The sequence below is a fragment of the Melitaea cinxia genome, chromosome 10 (genome assembly GCF_905220565.1).
Source record: "Melitaea cinxia chromosome 10, ilMelCinx1.1, whole genome shotgun sequence".
NCBI classification, from domain to species: domain Eukaryota; kingdom Metazoa; phylum Arthropoda; class Insecta; order Lepidoptera; family Nymphalidae; genus Melitaea; species Melitaea cinxia.
The window spans coordinates 14326482-14349327 of record NC_059403.1 but is presented as its reverse complement, the minus strand read 5'-3'; the positions used below and the strand labels follow the sequence as shown (position 1 = coordinate 14349327).

The window sequence follows — 22846 nt, the reverse complement described above, 5'->3', positions numbered from 1 at the left end:
TATTTTAAGCATTTTGTCTATTATACAATGGACAGTGGACGAGGCTCCTACTGTAGATGACCTAATTGAGTTGACGATTTATATCTAACAGTGATATGTGATATGATGTGTCACGTCTTGTTTGGTCGCTATAGTCCTGCTTATTTTTTTGTCGGTACCAGGTTGCAATATAAAATAAATTACAAATGAAACAAAACACATCATTTTTTGTTATCTTAATTGTATAAACGTATTGTCTTAAAAGTAGAATTGTCGTATCAAAATATAAGTCGTTAATAGAAGTAATGAAATAGCTATTTAAATATTTTACGAAAATAATTTGAACTCCTGTTGCTTTTTTGATTTCTTTAGAAATTATCGTATATAAAAGCGATCGTCAACTGAATTTGATTACAATCCACCACTGTAGTTTTCACTAATTGATGCGTCATCCTAAACATAGCTTTAATTTTGACCACCTCCAAGCTAAGTAAGACAATTTATAAGATACGTATGTAACCAGAGCTAGAAATATTGTCAATCCAAAGCCCCACCAACATTACGTATTTTCGCATGGAAAAGTCGTAAAAATCGTCTAAATCTGCATAATAATTTACGTCTTAGAAGATGGAAGCACACATGCGGACAGACTGATCGCATTACGCCGATTACTGTACTTGTACTGACAGTTATTTTCTGATATGATAGGGTTACATTTTAAGTATTTGTTTACATAGGTACAACGAAATGGTTACAATAACGATGAACTGATGTCAGACAACATTACTTCAACTAACATTAGGTGACAATGTTAAAACAGTGTCAAAATAACAAACTAACAGTATTACAGTTTTAATAAATTATAAAAACAACACAACACTAAAATGTTTATTCAACAAGTAAAAACATGCACTATTCAGGTTGGTCATAGAGAGCCTGAAATTAGCGAGATCGCGTAATCAGGAAAAGCAATAGCCATTCTTTCATCTATGGCTTAAACTTTCGTAATGGCCTTCAGTTTCCTGCTTCTGATGCACCTGTAAATATAAATTTATTTTATTTATTATGAGTATGTAAACGAAAAAGGTGAATATGAGTTACGAGAAAATCTGCGTGTTAAATACCTGAGAACTCCACGATACAGCATATAAGAGCCGTAGCAAGTGAGAATAATGGTTGCCGTCCATACAACTGTCAGGACAGAAGTGCTTCCCTCTGTTAAGAAAACATATCAAAATGTACTCGTATATAAAAAGTATCATTGAAGCATCTACAATAATTATCTATTATTTAGGATTGTTTGCAATAATTTGTAAACTTGAGACTCAAGAAATAAATTCAGTAAACTACGTACTTTAGTGACATTTATTAAAGAGAAACTTTTATTCTATCGCCCGAAAATTTCCGTTCATCTATCGCATGTCGCATTACAGCTGCCCGCGGAGTGGGAATCAAGTTATGAAGAAGTTAAGGCCAACAGGATCAGCTGACCGTGTAGCATTTGTATTCTCACTTATTCGCGCAAGTGTTTCGCGGTATTTATATGCCTACAAACCGAAAAAGTTTCACTTGCATCGTGGTTTCATAAAACCACACAGTAATTTTTTTTTCATATTGAATATTTTTAATTAATTATAAATTGCGTAAAATTGCTTTTACTTTGTTACTTATTAAAATAGGCTTACTTATATATATAATCTCGATTATTTTAATAAGTTTCGTGACGTCATGCAACAGTGTTAATAAAAATAGTTTCCTACCCGCTAATACGTTTTGTAACGTCATGCAAAAACGATAATAAAAGCAGTCCCTACCCGTTCAGGGCGGTTTTTGCTTCTCGGCTTTCGGATAGGTCGTTGTTTCACGACGAGTGCGTTGATCATTTTTATATTCAAAGTAACGGTTGTTTGGTTGGTTAATTTAATTTGTAATTCTCGGTCATTATTCTCGATTAAGTTAGTGGTTAAGGTTAATTTAGTGATAATTGTCGTATTTGTAAAAATTAGTAATAAATAGAAGTTAAGTGTTCGGTTTTCTGTCTTTTTTTTAAATAAATAAGTTTTTTCTCCTAAAAATATATATAATTAAATATGAAAGAAAATCAAATGCTCAAAATCGATGGTTATAAGAAAAAAATTTATGATTTCTTTGCGAGACTGTTCGTTAGTGAATGGACTCACGCAGGTATCCGTCGTGGTAGACGTTTCTGTGGCCGAGCCGGGAGCGGCGCGGCGTGTCGTCGCGCTCGCCCGCCAGCAGCGCGGGGAGCTCGTCCGCGTCGCCCGTGCAGTTCGCCCACTCGATCGTTATGTACCTGGATATGAGATAATACAACGCTCAGTTTTTCCGGATATGCTATACAATCGCGGAGTGTAATTTATGGGGTTGAGGGGAAAGAGGGGTTTGGGGGGGAGGGGAGGAGGGTGGATTTTCACCCCTCCGGCAGACTATTTTCGTGTAAACTTCGTTGTTACAGAGATAAGGTTAAGGTTAAATTTTTGTTATTTTTGACTCCACCTTAATTCTGGTGCTGCGGTAAGTTTACTCATGCTCCGTTCTGCGACTATCACGCGTTATTTTCCAACAAATTTACGTAAAAACGATTTTTATTGTAAGATGAAAATACGATACGAACTGACCTTTAACGACTGACGAATAGACACTTTTAAACAAAATAACGCCACTTTTAAACAAAATAACGCGTAGTTGTGCTGCGGAACGTGCACTCATGCTCCGTTTTGGGACTTTCACACGTTATTTTTCGAACTAATGATGAAATAAAATGATAATTTAAAACACAATAACAATTATTAAAAATACGATACGAACTGACGTTTAACGACATAGACAACATAAACTGAGTTCTGAGACAGATTATTAAATGCATAATATAAATTATATAAAAATCATTTTTAAGATTTAATAATCTAAGCAATTTTTTTCGAAAAAAACCCAAAACCGAATCGGAGCACCCCACTGTCCACGTGGTCTTGGTCTGTCCTACCCCTAGAGTGTTTTTTTTGTGCCGCGGAGGCGCGGAGGGAGGGCAGCCCTCCAGCCGGAGCCAAGCGTTCCTCTAACTTTCGAAATTCTTCTTCTAACCTCAAAACTTTAAACATGGATATCTCCATAACCATGAGGTTCTGAGGTGTGACAGTGGTACCAGGGGTAGCGTTCCCCACCCTCTCCCCCCCTTCCCCCCACGGTCCCGAAATTCGGTTTACCTAATCTAAAGCTTTACCTTAATTTGTGAGTTTACTATGGCGTTTCCGAAGCCTTGTGTTTCTGTGTCTGAAGAGTCGAGTGAAGAGTTGAAGAGAATATTTTCGTAACCATGGGGTTTACATGATAATAGTTGTCAGGGGGGGTAGAAACCCACTATTCCTACCCCTCCCAACCCCCCTTTTCCCCCTTAACCCCATAAATTAGTGACCGATTTAAAAATTTAACCTTAAAACTTTAACCACGATATCTCTGTAACAACGGGGTTTACACGAAAATAGTCTGCCGGAGGGGTGAAACCCCCCCCCCCCCTCCCCCTCTTTCCCCCCAACCCCATAAATTACACTCCGCGATTGTACATATTTACAAATCACTTGATAAGATTCGAAAAAAAAATTGTCTTCTACGCCAACTTTTAATATTAATTATATTGACGTTAAAACTAATAAGTTTGTGTGTATATTTGCCAATTATACAATTATAATAATATTTAGGTTATACAACAAAAAAAAAAAAAAAAATTGTAACAGATTAATTAGTCGATAACCTAGAACTGGTCCTGCAGGTTCGTTGCGGCGGTATCAGAAGTTGCCTGGTGCGAGACCTGGCACCACCCCGGCACGGCCCCCACGTGCCCCACGGACCCGGCTGGCCTAACTCGGACTCCTTGCAGCCACATTCCACTTCACATTCTTCGTCCTCCTGTAACGATTGTTAATATTATACTTTTTTATAGAACTTGCAGTGACAAGAGTCTAACGTGGGCTGGTAGGTACTATTAAAACCGCCTTTTGTAAATACTTACGTTAAACAAAGAATAAACAAAGAATTTAACAATACCGAGCAGTAAAGTAGCCCAACCCGCAGTACTGTCTTGAAATTAGACGTTTTATTTAATTGGGGTACAAGTTACATAATATATAATCTTCAAAGAGGATACCTGATGGTGTAACAGTGGTGCGATGATCCTGCCTGGGAAAGCGGAGGCACAGCGCCAGGGTTCCAGGAATGCGTCCGGAGAAGGCTCATCCGTGGTGCTCGTCAGCACGCAGCGCGCGTGCGATATCTTCACCCCCCAACCGCATGCCGTGTCGGCTTCCTCGCCCGACGATGTCTGAATTTTCGATTTAAAATATTCTACCATAACACAAGGATAATGGTTTTAGGTAGTTAAGAAATTCTTGTAAGAAAAACTATTAAATACAAAATAAATCAACGCAACAATTAAATTCCACGACGAAAATGCCTTACATAAATCTGGAATGGAGCTGATACTTTTCAAACAGCTTCAATTTTACGAATTATTAAAATCGATTTTTACGAAATATAGCTATTAAACTTGCTTTCACGTAAAAAAAACTATATCAAAATCGGTCTATCCGTTCAAAAGCTACACAGACAGATATTGGCATCAAACTTATAACACCCTTTTTTTTTGCGCCAGGGATTAAAAATAAAAGAAGTAAATCCAAAGAGTAAAGCAGAGATTAGGAAATAAGAGAGACAGTATCGGACCTGTACATGGCAGCCTAACAGTGGGCGCGAGACGAGTTTCAGGCAGGGCTGGCGCGGGCACGGCGCGCGCTGCTCCGTGGCGGGGCAGCCGCGGCCCGGCCACACGGCGCTCGTCAGGTGCGGCCTGCAACCGGGCCGCAAGCTCACTGATAGTCGACTGACAGTTTGTTAAAGAACGGACGTCTGTTTTGTGTCATTTATAGTGTTTTAAAATTTTGAGAAATAACTGATTATATAATATCCCATAAAACATTTTATTGGCATATTGTTTTCTAATGTTGACACGAATTGCACTTATTATAATGAAACAACTTTTTCGGATTTTATTGGCAAAGAAAAATAATTTTATTGACAATATTTTATTTCAATGACTATTACTACACATACCCTTCAAAGTTTTTCTGACCCTTAAATTGACTTATATCGTTGACGATATATTCTGTACACTTACCGTACGCGTCGCATGTGTCGTGTGGACGAGGCGTCACCACAGGAGCAGGCGGAGGTATCCCACGCGCTCCACTCTCCCACTTCACAGTCCACACCGCAAGGTACGTAGCACCAGGACTCGTCAGCTTCAGCAGCTGTTTTTTCCTAGGTAGACAAAATTAATGCGTTGATTCCTGGAACTAATTTTCTGGTCTACGTGACTAGAGGACTGTTTCGCCTTCAATTTCCTTCGGGCATATTCAACTGGACAATGTTGCTAGTGATTTATACTAGCGGACCCGGCAGACGTTGTTCTACCCGGGAAACAGCTATCAAATTTGATTACTTACATACCGATAGCAACGCCACCTACCGGATCCAATTGAGATAAAAAGTACCTTATCTCCCAAGTTGGACCAAATTATAGATGATTCCAAAATATGATAAAAATTGGTTCAGTAGTTTCGGAGTTTATCGCCAACATACATCGTGACACGAAAAGATATACATAACTTAATTCTTTGTAGTTTCTTATTTTAAGTCAGTCTTCGAGAAAGATACTAACGGGGCAGAATGACTCGTTCACGAAGGTTCCGTCATTGCGAAGGCAGCGTACTGTTCGTGACTTTGCTCCTTCTCCGCATGGTGAACCACCTAAAAAACAAATAGGAAATTAGAAAAGACGTAAGCCCTGCTTGTTTTATAGATTGTAAAAACTATATTATATAGAAATTATTTCTTTTTTATGAACGAATCTAAAATAAATTTTAGACTATTTACTTTATACTAGTAGTCGCCAGTGGTCGAAATTCGACCATAACTAATTTAAAATATAAGTTTGAACATAATTAAGGTTCAGTTGTCAAATACAATACTTCTATAAAAATAAATAATTTTTAACAAAAAAAACCGACTTCAAACAGGAAACTAAAAAGTGAAAAATAAATTTACTTAGTACAAAGTAATTCGTATTTTGATTTAGTTAATCAGAAATGATTAAATAAATATTTTATAATTTTGAAGTCGGTGCCAAGCTTACAGCACAACTACTTCACGATCGGGTATGCTGACGATATTGCCATTCTAATTAGCGGCAGAGTCAGCAGTACCGTGTGTAATGTTACACAACAGGCGCTACGGATTGTGGAGAGATGGTGCATAGACAACGAACTTACCGTCAATCCCAGAAAGACGGAACAGGTAATGTTCACTAACAAACGACTATTGGGGAACTACAATCCCCCTAGACTGTTCGGAACGGAGCTGCAGTTCAGCTCGGAGGTGAAGTATCTAGGAATCATTCTAGATAGCAAACTGAACTGGAGCAGCCATCTCAACAGCAAGATTGACAAGGCCACAATAGCCTTCTGGCAGTGCCGCAGAATGATAGGTAAAAGATGCGGTTTATCCCCAAAAATCACTCTGTGGCTGTACCAGTCCGTCATCAGGCCAATTATCAGCTATGGCGCAGTGGTTTGGTGGCCGAGAACCAAACTAATCACCGGCGAAGCAAAGCTACAACGACTTCAAAGGCTAGCTTGCATGGCGACTACGGGCTGCATGAGGACCACCCCGACTGCGGCCCTGGAAGCCCTACTGAACTTGCCGCCGCTGCATCTGTTTATCCAACAGGAGGCGGGAGCGGCCGCGGTAAGACTCAGGAAGCTAAACCTATGGAGAAACGTAAAAGTAACACATACAGGTATACTTGGTGAACTGGCGAACAGGGAACCGCTCATCGAAGCGGTCACCGACAGAATTACCAAACAGTACGTATTCGACAAAAAATACAGAATACAATTACATGAAGACCCAGGGGAAGGCATCAACCCCAAGGAGTTGAGAATCTTCACAGACGGGTCGAAAACATCAACAGGTACAGGTTCTGGGGTTTACTCAGAAGACCTGAATATCAAAATATCATCGCCATTGAGAATCCACAAAACCGTCTTTCAGGCGGAATGTATGGGAATCATAATGGCTGCAACAGCGATCACGTCTAGAGAGGTACAGGGTTTTCCAATCCGTATTCTTTCCGATAGCAGATCGGTCCTGCAAGCCCTACAGAGCGACACTATGACATCGGGGCTAATATACGAGTGCCATCGAGCTCTGACGAAGGTAAGTGAAACAAACACCATTATCCTCCAATGGATAAAGGGCCACAGTGGATCGCGAGGCAACGACGCGGCTGACCGACTAGCGAGGAATGGATCGGAGATGAGGGTCCACGGACCCGAACCCATTCTACCTCTGCCTTTCGGATGGCTGCGCAGCCAGCTGCGACACAACACCAAGGTAATGCACCAAGAATATTGGACAAACCTAACCACCTGCAGGCAGACCAAGGAAGCTCTTCCGACGATCAACCCAGGATTGTCCCGCAAACTTCGCGGCTATGGGAGAGCCCAGCTCCGACTGCTGGTCGGGGCTTTCACCGGACATGCCTTGCTCAACAAACACACAACTTAGGTGTTACAGACAGCCCCCTATGCAGAGCGTGCATGGAGGCAGAAGAAACGGCCACACACATCTTGCTGGAATGCGGTAGTGTGGCGAACTACAGGGCGATACACCTCGGGACACCGAGGTCGCTCCGGGAAGTCGTCGGCAACGCAAGGCTTCCTCAAGGAATGGCTGGCATGAATGAAGCCCCCAGCCTACCACGCAAAATAGGCGCACTAAGACGTCGAGTTGCGGAGAATAGCCCGTGGAAAATCAAATCAAATCAATGCACTACTTATATATTAGCGTTCTGCACTCCTATATATAAACTATAAGTGTGCGAAATTTCATACTCCTCCGTTCGCGCAATTTTCATAAAAAGGAGTACAAAATTTTTCTTCACGTATTAATATATACATAGATATAAAAAATGAACTAAATCATGAAACTAACCAAAACCAAATTTATATTTTATACAGTTGGCATAAATTTCTTTAACAGTAATTTTTACTTTACATATTGATTACGTCTCTTACGCCTACCACCATCACAAAAAGCGAACGAAGTTTTTTGAAGAGGTTAGAAATAGGTGTAGTTAATACCTAGATACCCGCGTCTTCGGTGCGACAAAGCCAGGCCTGCGGTCACTAACCTGCCTGCCGAGCTCGGTGACTATGGACAACACACATGAGTTCACGCCATTTTTGGCGCGAACTTGTGGAGGCCTGTGTGCAGCAGTGGAGTGCGATAGGCTGAAGTGTGTGTGTGTGAAATACCTAGCGGCTGGCAGTCGTCCCAGGGCGCCACGTGCCAGGAGTAGGAGTGCGGCGCGCACGGCTCGGCGGCCACGAGGTGCGGGCACGCGGCGCCGCCCTCGTCCGCCGCGCGCAGCACCACGCGCGTGCGGTCGCGCCGACCGCCCCACTTCGTCTGAGCGATTCAAATTTATTTTTCATTTTAAATATGTGGCATGTTTTGCTGACACGTCTGTTTTCTGTATACGAGTATGAAATCCCAGATAATATATAGCAATCGTGTTGAATAAAATAAATTCACTAAATTACGTAGCTTAAGCACTCGTGCTTATCTCATATATAGGATCTATCCTGAGATCATACTAAAGGAACCTCAGTGCAAGTAATTTGAATTCAGTGTAATGGTGAAGGTAGGGCAAAGCAGGAAATTTCCTACTCAAAATATGGAGCAGTCCGACTGGGGTAGTACCTCGACCTTAAAGAAAATCACAGCTAAATAATACTGTTTTCAAGCAGTATTGTGTTCCTGTTGGTGAGTAAGGTGACCAGAGCTCCTGGGGGCAACTGGAGATAGGGTCGGCAACGCGCTTGCGATGCTTCTGGTGTTACAGACGTCTATAAGTTACGGTAACCGTTTACCATAAGATGAGCCGTACGCTTGCTTGTTGATCAAGTTATATAAATACAAAAATAATTGTCCGACTTTATATACGAGTACAGATTTCGAAACCTACACGTTTCATTTGTGGTCGATCATTGCTTTCAACGACAAGTTCCACAATTACAAGTAGGTAACGAGTCAATGATAAGTAAGAGATATGTATAATACCTGTTCACAAGGGCTCCACTCTGACCAAGAGCTGACGACGCAGTCGGCGGGGCAGGGCGCGCGGCAAGTCGCTTCGCGCGATGGCGCAGGGCCCGCACCCGAAGTCTCGCACGTCATGTCTTCTAGCTTGTTTCCGTCTCCGTCTACACACCTGTAGGAGGGTAGGAGGTAAATACATTTGATGAATATAACCTAACAAAGGGCGGGAATCAAATCTTCAATCCCAGAACTGAAAGTATAGGTAGGCTTGAATGAATGCTGAATTTTACAAAATAAGCAATTTCACTTGTTTTATTTATTACGAAATCGCGGGTATAGGTAGTGTTTAGGTTCCCTATACGTACTACTACGTCAATGTAGTGATCAATTGATAGAACAGGTCCAAATTGTAAAGGAGATATAAAAAGAGAACGTAGAAATGTCATAAGATTTTCTCAGGCAGGCCAGAGGAGGCTAAAGGTTTGCGGGTCACTCCGCGACTATGCGGTCGATTAACTCGAGTTAGTCAGGGGGTTGAATGGGGGGGGGGGTAAGTTGAGGTGTGCTGGTGACACGCACGTGACGGTGCGGTTGATGACGGCGCGGCCGCAGAGCGCGCGGCGCGGCGCGCACGCGGACCAGTCGCCGAGGCGCCAGCGCGGCGCGCTCACGGCGCACGACGAGCGCTGCAGCGTGGCGCCGCACTCGCGCCCGCCCGCCGAGCCCTCCTCGATCACCTCCCTTCACACGCGAACTAGCTTTATAAATCTTTCGTATATCAGTTGCTTAAGTGTTGTCTTGTCTGTGTTCCGCCGCTATGGTTAAGCTGTAGCTATATGTTTTTGGTACAACTATGAGTAACGATCGTTATCAGATGTCTATAATAACAACCAGGATCGATAGCTTTATCTGTCTTTCAGACACGGTAAGGAGATTCAGTATACATATATCGGATGATGAATTCACAAATTTACAAAATATCTAAATAGTTTTCAATAACCTGTAGATGGGACATAGAAACGTTGACGTATTATTAAGCTTGGTTCAATATAAAAAGGGTATACATATACCTGTCGGGCCGGGATGTGAACCCGGTCCTGCTAGACATGGCGTCGTCGGGATTGTTCAGAGGTGAGCCGGACAGTCCCATGGAGGAGAAGTCTGGTCTTTTCGCCGAGGCCAGCCTGTCGCTGGAGGGATCCTGTTGCCTGCAGTTCCGGGACCCTCCAATTAAAGCGGCTGAAGGCTCCCGCAGGGGTTTTGGTCGGTAGTGCACCCCCAAGTGCTAAGCCGACATACGGTCTAGGAATGCCTACCCGGGCATTCTGGATATCACCCGTAAATGGGTTACCCTGCGATATCAAAAAAAAAAAAAAAAAGGGTATACATATACCTAGTTCTGAATCTGAAAGCCGCCTTAGAGCCAGGTTCGGCAGCGCAGGGGCCCCAAGCAGTCCAGGGTCCTAACGCGCAGTCCCTTGCACAACGCACACTACATGTTCCTCGCAGGAGAGCACTAAACTCTTCGTCATACGTAAAACCGTCTGTCGCCGCTTCACGGACACGATGAGGTCCTTGAAAGAATGAAAGCTATGTAGTAAAAAAATTATAAAGCGACACAAAGGTACAGACGATATAATGAAAAAGTCGGTAGGTAACAAAATATAAACCAAAAATCCTTTGAATTTCTCATTTGGAATATTTTTGATAATATTATCTGAGTTTAAAAGATAATAATCGGTTGGTAGAATATATATTTTGAAATGTTTAAACATATACCAGTAAGAGGATGATATTTCTTGCACACGTCCATCGGCACATCACGATCAGCTACCAGACAACGAGCTGCTCGTAAAGACCTCCCTTCCCCACATTCCATCCTAAAATAAAATATTTTAGAATTAATTAGAATTAAAAGTAAGGAAACTGAAAATTCTTGAAGAAATGTTTTATACCCTGGAGGTAGAATGCAGTCTGAATCGGCGGGCAGAAGTTCCAGTGTCACATTTTTACATATGCATGATGGAATATCGGGATCTGACGCATCCAGATATCTGAAATAGAAACGACGATATAGCAATTATTTAATGCTCATGTACGAATTAAATATTTGGAAAAAAATATTACAAGAACAATCAACTGAGTCAAAGTTAGTCAAACAAATTCAAAGATAAAGTTTAAATACAAAATGGGAAGTCTTTGACTTTTGATCAAGTTTAATATCCCGAAATGTTTTTTTTTCTTTTATGTCTCTAGGTCGGCAAACAAGCGTACGGCTCACCTGATGGTACGCGATTACCGTAGCTTATAGACACCTGCAACACCAGAAGCATCGCAAGCGCGTTGCCGACCCAATCCCCAACCCCCCCAGGAGCTCTGGTCACTTTACTCACCAACAGGAACACAATACTGCTTGAAAACAGTATTATTTTGCTGTGATCTTCTGTAAGGTCGAGGTACTACCCCAGTCGGGCTGCTCCATATTTTGAGCAGGAAATTCCTGCTGTGCTCTACCTCAGTTCCGAAATGTATTATTTTACTTACGTAATAAGAAAAACGTAATTTTAGAGCATTACAAGAATATGGATTATGAGCAAACCATTAATATTTTGTATTCAGGTATGCCACTTTTACTCTAAAAATTGTAATGATAGCGAGCGTACTTGAGAGGGTTAGCGCAGACGACGTCACAAGTGAGTGTCTCGGCGGGCTCGCAGGGCACGGTGCAGGCGGCGACGGCGGGCGGCACGGGCTGCCCCGCGCACGCGCCCGCCTCGACGCGGTGCGAGTCCGACCCGCACCATATACCTGTGCCAGAAACGTGGCAATAGTTAAGGTGTCCCAGAATAAAAAAACACACGAAAACTCTGGAAATACCGCATTTTAGACTATAGATCACAATATTCTACTTCAAGTGGTCAACTTCAAAGCCTTTAAAATTATCAACCCAAACCTTTATTTATAAAATTTATGGTTTGTATTATAATGCTTTTCAATAAGAAAGAATGAAAGTCCAGTATAGAATATACAGTAGCAAAATTTTAGATTTATTATATTAGAGCCATAGTTCGGCAGCTCGTAGATGTAATAAAAACATAGACTACTCTCAGCTTAAGTACGATGCGAATCCACTTTGAAGCTGTCGGTAATAACGGGTTCGAGATGCCCGTGCGGCCGTCCAGACACAGAGTGAGTGCACGAGGCCTACGTACTCCTGCGCCGGTAGCCCGCGCCGCAGCGCTGGGCGGGCGGCAGGCGGCAGGCGCCCCACTCGCCGGCCGCCCAGGCCGCGTCGCGCCCGCCGCACGTGTGCGCCACGGGGCAGTCGCGCGACTCCTGCACCGGCCCGCAGTTCGGCCCGCCGTGCACGGTGCGCACTCGGACTTGCTTCCCCGGATCTGATGACAGTGAACCGTTAACCTCTCAAATGTTATGTAGACGTTACCAATTAAATATATCGACATCGGCAGATTCTGTTCTGTACGGAACGTACTATTTACATAAAAAAATGTTTGTAAAGTCGCTTGAAAAAATCACAGTAGTGATATTTTTTTTTATATAAAAGAGAACAAGTTTTAATTTTTTTTTTGGTTGTTATAGATAACATTAGGTTCAAGATTGGTAGAGAGATACATAACAAAGAGATAAAGCACATACTACAAGTATTGGGGCAAGGTGACCACGGCATCCAAGATTCGACCCTGCAGCCTCGCTTGCAGCGTACCGTACACTCGCGACACGAAGCTGGCCGGCGGAGGGGAGAGCATCTGTGTGAATTTTGTAGTTAAATACAAACATATTACTTTATTACAATGAAGTGTGACGCATGATCTTAATTCTATGAAGTTGGATCGTCAGCATAGTTAGTTGTTGAAGTATTAATACCAAAAAGTCTTATTTGGTAGTTTTTGACGATTTGATACAACAACTTCAAGCATCATACAAAGCTTGTTAAATAAGAATCAGTAACAATCACTATAGCGGTGCTATAGAAGACAGAATAACTTTTAATACAAGGATCGCAAGAGGAGGCTGCTTAGGCTGACCATTAAAAATTAACAATGTAAAAGATCAATTTATACAAAGTAATAAATAGTATTGAATATAGATATGGATTTGATCTTACAATGCTTCACGAACGACGTCTGCGTTGTTTTGTACACACATAACGTCTCTCCTCATTTCACCTTCTGCCACACACGGTTCGTCGTTGTCGCTCTCGTTAAATGGATCGTCGTCCTAGAATTAAAAAAAAAGAAACTCATTATTCTAAAATTTGTGCCAAATAATTTATATAAAAACTTTTGCATCTAAAAAACGCTTATTGTAGTTCTAAGTATATTGAAGTTTTAATTCTTAAAAGTAATTGGCCATTTTAGGTGTAGCGGTGTCAAAATCGAATGTTGACTACGGACGCTCGTTCTATTTTTATTTACTCTCTCTATAGCGTATATTTTTAACTGTGCAAATATATTATTAATATTTGAGTCTTGAATTTCTGATCCTCTCATAGTGCTTCGAGATAAGGTGAAACTGTCAGTCTTGATTATTAAACACCACGCCATCATGACTCTAATAAGGGAATTGGGCAGAGTAGTGGATATAAGCCTTCTTCAACTCCAATCCTGCACCTTGATAAAAAAAGAAGTCTTTGTCTAGCCGTAAGACACTACAGGAATTTTTATTTTAGCAAAAATACCTGTTAATATAGATTTCATTAAAATAGTAGAGCACCATTCTATACAGAAAGAGTGTCCATTTAAGTTTCATTCTTTGTATAAAAACAACCGAGCAAGACTTACATGTAAGATGGTGTAGTTGATGCCGGCCATGAAGACCTGTCGGGCTCTCTCGCACGGGCCCCAGGGCGTGGCCAGCCACGAGTACGTGGCGCAAGCGTGCATGTTGCAAGTCTCGTTCTGAACGAGCTGGTCTTCTGGTGGACATGGCCAACCATCTGACAGAATATTTTTTAACGGTTTTAGTTTTATTACCCTTCAATTAAAATACGTTAGTGTCTATATCTTTCAGGGTCTAAGTTTCTAGCTCAATGATCTAAAAATTGATTTTTGGTAATATATGCTGTAGCGTCCTTGATTGACTCTACACACTTTTTACTTGTTAATAGGAAATAAAACCGAGTCACAATTAATTAAATAAATTAATTTATTGATCTCTTGATTATGATCAAATGACCCGGTGTGCGAGCACGCGCGATCGCCTTGATAGATCGAAACGTACTGAATAATTATTATATTAATAACCAATTTATTTAATAAATTCGCTGATTCGCAAATGGGTTAATGTACGACTTGGTTCGTACATATGCTAATTGGTTTCCTATGATAAATAAGTTAATATTAGGTTATTATCAATATAAGCTAATGTTGGCATGCGGCAAAGTAAAGCAGCGGTGCGAAAGAGTACTGACTAGGAGCAGCGTGTGAGAGTATGTGTCGGCGGCGCGTGCGCGTGGGGCGGGGGTTCCCCGGAGCGGCGCACGGCGCAGAGCACTCCGACCACGCGCCCCACGGCGACACCACGCAGTCGCCCGGGCACGCGATGCGGCAGCGCTCACTGCGCGCGGGGGCGCCGGTACCGCACCAAGCGCGCTGAGCTTCCTTCTAGTAAAACGAGTTATTGAAGATCTGTAGTTCCAAAAATACACGCCGCAATAATATTTGATGAGGTAGAGAACTGAGGTAGGGCACAGCAGGAATTTCCTGCTCAAAATATGGAGCAGCCCGACTGGGGTAGTACCTCGACCTTACAGAAGATCACAGCAAAATAATACTGCTTTCAAGCAGTATTATATTCCTGTTGGTGAGTAAGGTGACCAGAGCCCCTGGGGGGATTGGGGATTGGGTCGGCAACGCGCTTGCGATGCTTCTGGTGTTGCAGGTGTCTATAAGCTACGGTAATCGCTTACCATCAAGTGAGCCGTACGCTTGTTTACCGACCTAGTGACATAAAAAAAAGAGAGATGAGTTTGATGAGATATTAGTACGCTGTCACATCCACGCATTCGAAATGGCAATGCTTACAGAAGTTATTTCAGTAATTTAGGTACTATACTTATATATTATATAATAATCGGTTTATAACATAATGTTGTATTCTCTCTAGAATGAAGATTTTCGAATGAAACGTTTTATTGTTACTAAGAAAAGTTATGATTTCAGTTACAAACGTATATTATTAGTTTAAGTAAATTTCTGTTTAGAAGACCATTACCCCTAAATAAGGCCTTATTCGCCTGACCTTATTTGAGCTGCCACGTTGAGAATATAAAAAAAAACCCTATTACCAGGTACTTAATCACTTGATGAGTATTTACAAAACCAGTGGTGGTCTAGACTTACTCCATCATGTCCAATGCATCGGAGCTCCCTCGTTCGTCTCCCTGGCCCACACGTAGTGTGGGGTTGAGAGAGCACGCAGGGTCCCCACGGTAATGCCTTCCACGCCGCGCAACGCGGTGCCGTACACGAGCGTTTTTCTTCCAAAGGAGGACACGGCGCTCCGCCTCCTGATTCTGCTTCTATCACGCGACGACGGCGGACACTATAACCTATGAAGAAAATGAACAGACTTATTTTTGATAGATCTTTTTGAAGGAAAACTTCTTTACGCACGCTAGACTTGGGAAGTAAGCTGGTGAATGCGTGACGATATCGTTACGAAATGTGTGATCGAGCGAGACGAACAGAAGTTGAGAGGGAGATATAAGTTAATAAAGATAGAAAGATAGAAAGAGAGAGAGAGAGTAGACGTTTCGAAAGTTTTACTTCAGTCATGTGGTCTAAAGGACACTCGATTTTTTTAATACCACTGGTGTGGCAAATAATCTTACGGTCCACCTGATGGTAAGCGGATACCGTAGCCTATGGACGCCTGACACAGGAAGCATTGTCAACTCTGCCTCCGACCCTACCCACTGCTAGAGCTCTGGCTACCTTATTTACCACAGGAACACTACACTACTTGACACTGTTTTCAATAACACTGCTGTTATTTGCCTATAATTTTAAATAAAGTTCACGTACTTCTCAGTTAGCTGTTCCAAAATTTTTAGCAATATGTATAGCTCGTGTGTGGTTACGGCATCAAAGAATACAGCCATTCCCTCTCTTCCCGTGGGTGTCGTAAGAGGCGACCAAGGGATAAGACAGTTCCACTATTACCTTGGAACTTAAAAAACCGACCGAGGGCGGGATAACCATCCAACTGCTGGCTTTGAAATACACAGAGCGAAGACGGGTGTGACAAAGCCAGCCCTGCGGTCACCAATCCGCCTACCCAGCGTGTTGACTATGGGCAAAACACAGGAGTTCACGCCATTTTTGGCGTGTGTCGTGATATGTCCAGTAGTGGACTGCGAAAGGCTGCTGTGATGATGATGATGATAATGATGACTGTGATAATGTATAGCTCCCATCCATTTTTACAATGAAAGATACGTCATTTTTATATACTTTAGAATCTTTATTAATAAATTATTAACAGGTGTGTGTATCTTTGTAAGCAATATATATAATTAGATTATAACTGGAATTGTATCTCTTTATGGACTCTACTCCGTGGTAAAAGTCAATTTTAAAGTTAATACTGTGTTTATACAAACCGTTTAGGAAAAATTGTTTATTTAGCTGATCTCAATCAGGACAGGTAATTAAGAATAAGAATAATTACAAATGTTGGTACCTGTAGTCGTAAGTTGCTGAACGGGGAACAAAGGACATCCATCAGCAGGTTGACAGGCTCCCCACTCGGACCACTTGCCTACTTGACAGTCACGCGGGCAAGGTACCTATACCATGCAATTATTCACTCAATGAATTATTAAAATTGCTGACTATAAAAAAGAAAATGTCCAAGTTATATCGGTTTTCATTAGTAAAGCGAGCTAAACGTACTCTCCGAGGCGCACTGGGGAGACCCACAAGGACTAAAGCTGACACAAATTTACGAGGACGCATTATATACAATCCACTCACAAATAGTCATCAGGAAATAAAGAGCGAAATATTTTAAAAAGAAGAAAATCCCGGATCGCATTTCAGCAAATGTTCCGCACTGACATACAACCACATTCAACAATTATTTTTAATCATCTTTAGAATCGAAAAAAAAAATCATGTAAATATAGTTGATTTTATTGTCTTCAAATAATTTATATATTATAATTCGAATAAAAGTAGTATTTTCTTTGTACAATATGATTGAATCGAGCACTGTACACTTATTTTAAATCTATACATATAAATAAAATTGGAGTTTCTGTTTATAATATTAAAATAACGGCTTTTTACTAAATGCAAATGGATGTATGAATGAACCGTGTATACATACGTATACACGTACCAGATACATACATATACCAAAATAACATTTTTTACAATTTTTGACTGTCTGTCTGTTTGTTCCGGCTAATCTCTGAAACGGCTGAACCGATTTTGACGGGACTTTCACTGGCAGATAGCTGATGTAATAAGGAGTAGCTTAGGCTACTTTTATTTTAGAAATTTATTTTATAACTCTGCGAACTGAAAAATAACTTTTTTGTTAAATTTCACTTGCACGAAGTCGCGGGCACAGCTAGTTTTAATATAAATTAGTTCTCACTTCACAAGGCTGCACAAGGGTGGGCAGCTGAGCATGCGCACATTGCGCGGGGTGCAGGGTTCGTCCGTCGGCTTGCACGCACGTCGCCTCCCGTCTCTGCACGCCTCCCCCGCACCTCGCCTCACTGTCTCTCTCGCCCTCGTCTGATTCGTCATCATCCTCGTCGTAGATTGCGTCGTTGTCATCGGCATCGTCATCGTCGTCATTGGCTATGTAACATTTATACACAAATTAAATCATAAGTATTACAAGAATTATCTTATTCATGTCATTCTGAATACTCGTATTTAAGTAGATTGTCCACCCTGTATGAATATAACAAATGAATTTATAATATACATTACTTATGGTCGAATTTCGACCACTGGGCGGCCACTAGTTGCTACTAAATCGGTATAAATAGAGGAGATACAGTGACAGTAAATAATTTAAAATATAGAAGTAATGACTAGCAAGTTCATATCATATTTATCTACATAAAAATTTAGATACTGTTGGTTCCTTTGTTTGTTTGTAAGGACAATAACGGACTTTATCATCCTCGGACTATTAAATCTGGAATTATTTTTTACATCACGCATTTTAATATAATGTTAGAGATGCTTCTTTTGTTTTTCTTCTTGAAATTGTTAAGCATCTACTACTAAATACTTACTTCATGTACTGTGATACACTTACGCGCACGACGACCACGCGTCGTCGCGGATTCGATTCGCGCTCGGTGTTTGTGTTCATACAAATATTTATTTCGGATCTGGTTACATGTCCTTGTGGCTCTCCCCACCGTGCCTCGGACAGCACGTTAAGCTGTCAATCCCGGTTGGTATCATATACACCTGATAGCGATCGTTCCTCAAAGTAGGGAATAAATCAGCAAACCCGCAGTGGACCAGAGTGGTGGATTAAGATCTTTCTCCTACATGAGGAAAGAGACCTATGCCCAGTAGTGGGATATTACAGGCGATTTATAAGAGACACGCTTAGTAATAATTTGTTTATATGAGACACTTACAAGGCGGTAGAGCAGCTGGTTGATCAATAGCAATGCGGCAAGGGCCCCAGGGTCCAGGAGTCCAATGAGCACTCGCTTCCAAAAGAGCAGGACGAACCTCTTCAACCACGTCACATTCTTTACCAGCACCTTGATACATAATGTAATTTGAATAAATATTTAGATATAGCTGACACTTTTTATTGATTCAACTCTGCGTTTTCCTGAAACTCTGACACTGTCTAAATCGTCTGCAATAGACGGATTAAGGCCAATGATTTTATTGTTTTTTTTTTATTAGTCACATGTACGTTAAACAAAAAATATGATTGTTATATTACTAAGGATAAACATTATACATATATCAGTTAAAAAAAGTAGTGTCGGAAAAAAATGATTATAAAGATACTCGTAATGCAAATAAAAAATTATAATCGGATATTTAGAATTAAACTAGAAATTCAAAAGAAAAGTGACACTTTATTTACTTACTTGTGTGACTAAAACGTGTAGGATAGGACTAGGTTTCGTAGAGAATACGCTTTGGTTCAAACGTTTAGTGTTAATTTTGATTTGGCTTGCATGATGACGAAAATCGACAAGAATTAGTTGCTCTGCTGAGAGCATTAAATATTCCTATTTAACTTAAAGTTATTATTCGTCTTTTAAATACTGAGGCTTTTATTTTATTAAATATAATTTAAGTTTTAATCGACACGCTGCACCTCTGTGGTTCAGCGGCTAACATTTTTATTTCGAACTTGTTATAAACCTAATGTATATTCATTTAACAAATACTTTAACATTTTGAAATTTAGCGTTACTAGTCGCAATAATCTAGAAAATAATTCTATTTCATCAACTGGGACGCCTCCTTTAATATTTTTTTTATTATAATTATAAATTGTTTCAATCTTATTTCACACAGGCAAATTACAATGGTTTGTCTACGATATATGTTATCGAGTAAAAGAACTAACCCTGTGGCAATCTCCGTAATCGTCTTGTCCGAACGAGTGAGCCATCGGATCGCGGTCGCCAAGGCAACCAGTCCGCCAGAACACAATCTTCATTCATTACACAAACTCGTGTCGTTCCGATATTAGCGATAGCGATGCCGCAGAATCTAAAAATATACTTAGCCTTAAACACAAGCAAATTAGGAAAAAAAAGTGGAATACCTCTAAATAAAAGAAAATTGCATTATATGACCTCTAGAATAAAGCAAGTAATTCGTAGAAAGTCTTGACGAAAAGAAATGTGACCTTATTGTTTTGGTTGGCATTATACGACAGTTATACATTATTTGTACCAGCTGTATTATGTTTATTCCGAGAAACCACTGATATAACTTTGGAATTAATATAAGAAATAGATCCATATCAATTTTGTTACTGTATATAAATTAAACTAACTAATTGTTAAATTTATATACTTCATTTACCGGAGCAAAAAAATCTTTTAATATTTCTATCACATTTTCGTCTATGACAATTTTAAATAACTGTTCAGTTATCGATGCTATGAAAAATCCATAAAAATGCAACATTATTTGAAATAGTGTCATTAAATGGAAAAGAGTGGCTATCGATCAATATCCCCGCGGCTGTGTCCCAGTTTAGAAGAGATGTGTCGTAAAAATGCTAGTCGCGAGCTGATCTACTTAACCGAGTTTTAAGATGAATATTAAGATTCAAAGGCATTCCGTTAGTAACAGCTCGGCGCTAGATACTATTTATGGTTCTAAGAGAATATCATTGAGGTTACTCAAGTTATGTAAAACTACTATTTTGTAGTACTTACTTCTAGAGTTTAAGTATTTAGGGTCCTTCGTAATAGACGCAAGGATGTAAAGACTTATTCGGTTAAGAAAATTGGAATTATTTTATATAATTACTTTTCGTAAAATTGAAAGGTGCGTTAAAAGTGAAAGGTTGGTACAGCGAAGAATAATGTTTAATTTTATATGAATTGTTCTGGTCATTACATGCAAGAATCCTCTCGATAAAAACTTTGCTTAATCAGGTTTCATTATCTGAATGTGAGTTTATTTTCTTTAGTAATACGATCCACTTAAAACTTCTGTTCGTCTGAAACTCTACAAGTATGTGCTCTGAATAGCAAAGTTTGAACGTTTCTCAACTTATATTATGAGAATAATAATTTCTGTAAACTTTCTATGTGTGAGTTATAAAAGAATTTCTTATTCATTGAGTTCTATTTTTGAGTACTTTTTGTAATCAATACTTTATACGTATTGTCACAGAATACAATTTAAATTGTACTGCCAAATATTAAAATAAGTTTCAAAAACAATTTTGCCAACGTATATCAATATATAAAATAGTATTTTTTTCATCGTTGATGGGAATAAAAAAATTAATTGTTTTATTAACGTTTTAATTAAAATGAGACTTACAAGGGCTCGACAAACTGGCCGTCCTTTCTGCGGCATTGGACTTGCCTCATCTGAAGTCCCAGACGCGGTGTGTGTACTAAGGAATCAGTATCTGGCTGGTTATTATTCCTGAAATGATAACTTTTTGTAATTACCCTAATTGTAAAATCGTCACAGGTTTTCTAAATGTGTACAAGTATAACGTGTATTTAATTTTTTTACATAAATATCTCTTATGTTTCATGTGTTTATGTACGTCGAACGTAACGTTAAAATTTTAACTGAAACTGGCAATAAGCCTAACAGTGTTTTTTTTTTATAAAATTTGCTAATTTATTTAAAGAAAAAAAAATTATGTATGTGTAGTTGTAGACATTATCTATCACCCAAGTTATTTTATACACTAAGGAAATACATAATCATATATACATAAAGTAATTATAAACGCAATGTGTCAGTGGAAATCTGTAGCTAATGAATAAAATGTTAAGGCAGGATTAGTATATAGAATAAATTACGTTTTAATAGTTTTATCAGATTCTTCCTCCCCCATTGAACATGCGGTCCAGCGGCCGACGAAAACCGTATATTCGCCATCATTTATCACCGGCTCTGAAAAAAATAAATCTTGCATGTTATTCCATTAGACGAATGGCATACTAAATGTTGAAATATACATGAAATACTTTATTATTTATGTTTTTTTTTGTATTACTTTTATTACTATATAGTAATAATTATTTTTTTAATTATATAAAATATTGAAATTATAACTTGCTAAACGAGACCAAGTGTGAAGCTATTTTAAAAAATTGACAAATTTGAACAACGTGCGGTGATCAAATATTTGTTTAAAAATAGATTAACACCGAAACATTTCCATGATGATATGATGGCAGCATTATGGGAATCTGTTCCATCGTATACCATTGTTTAAAGGCCGTCCTATTACATCTACGACCGAAGAAAACATCCACAAACCGCAGCTTGACTATAAAGAAGATTGCAGAACTTATAGGCATTTCATAAATACAAAATAAGATTATCAATGAACTCGGATTTTCTAAGGTATCCGCTAGGTGAGTTTCTGGACTGCTTTCAATCGAGTAAAAATGAATTCGTCTCAAAAACGAAAGCAGTATCGCGACTGTTAGGAAATCTTTGAAGTTGATCCGCAGGACTTTTTGAGCCGTTTTGTTACTATGCACGAAACTTGGGTTTATCACTATACACCAGAGTCCAAGCAATGGAAAAAATCTGATGCATCGACCCCAAAGAAAGCAAACACAATTTTATCACCAAGTACGGTGATGGCATCAGTTTTTTGGGATGCTCGTGGAGTTATAAAGATCGTAAGTTATAAATAAAAATTTGCGTGAATAAATTAAAACAAAGCGTTCAGCTTTACTAGAATGAAATTCTTGTCTCATCAGGATAACGCACGCGTTCACATGTCTGTCGAAAGTATGGCTCAAATTCATGATTGACCTCGATTTTTTTGAACTGCTGTCCCACCAAGTTTATTTGTCTGATTTGGCACCTTCCGACTTTTTCCTAACTTAAAAAAACACCTTGATGGCTCGAAATTTTTTCTCAAACGAAGAGTTTGAAGCCACAATGGATCAGTATTTTGCAGATCAAGAATCATTTTTACAAGCGATATAGAAGCAAAACAGAAG

At 39.9% G+C, this 22846-nt stretch overlaps 1 protein-coding gene across 1 annotated transcript; it reads right to left on the bottom strand.

Annotated features, from left to right (window-relative positions):
- Window positions 1-815: 815 nt before the first annotated feature.
- On the bottom strand, window positions 816-21801 carry LOC123657457 (thrombospondin type-1 domain-containing protein 7A-like). Its single transcript, XM_045593000.1, has 27 exons — window positions 21686-21801; window positions 21189-21296; window positions 19750-19895; window positions 18791-18919; window positions 17779-17987; window positions 16858-16963; window positions 15516-15724; window positions 14585-14777; window positions 13956-14110; window positions 13280-13392; window positions 12811-12920; window positions 12366-12551; window positions 11817-11961; window positions 11109-11207; window positions 10933-11033; window positions 10547-10727; window positions 9733-9894; window positions 9175-9325; window positions 8367-8520; window positions 5711-5799; window positions 5168-5310; window positions 4717-4840; window positions 4142-4315; window positions 3749-3903; window positions 2160-2293; window positions 1104-1194; window positions 816-1016 (listed from the first exon to the last, which is right to left on the bottom strand). The coding sequence occupies exons 1-27, from the start codon at window positions 21799-21801 to the stop codon at window positions 974-976; spliced, it is 3726 nt and encodes a 1241-aa protein (XP_045448956.1). The 3' UTR covers window positions 816-973.
- Window positions 21802-22846: the final 1045 nt, after the last annotated feature.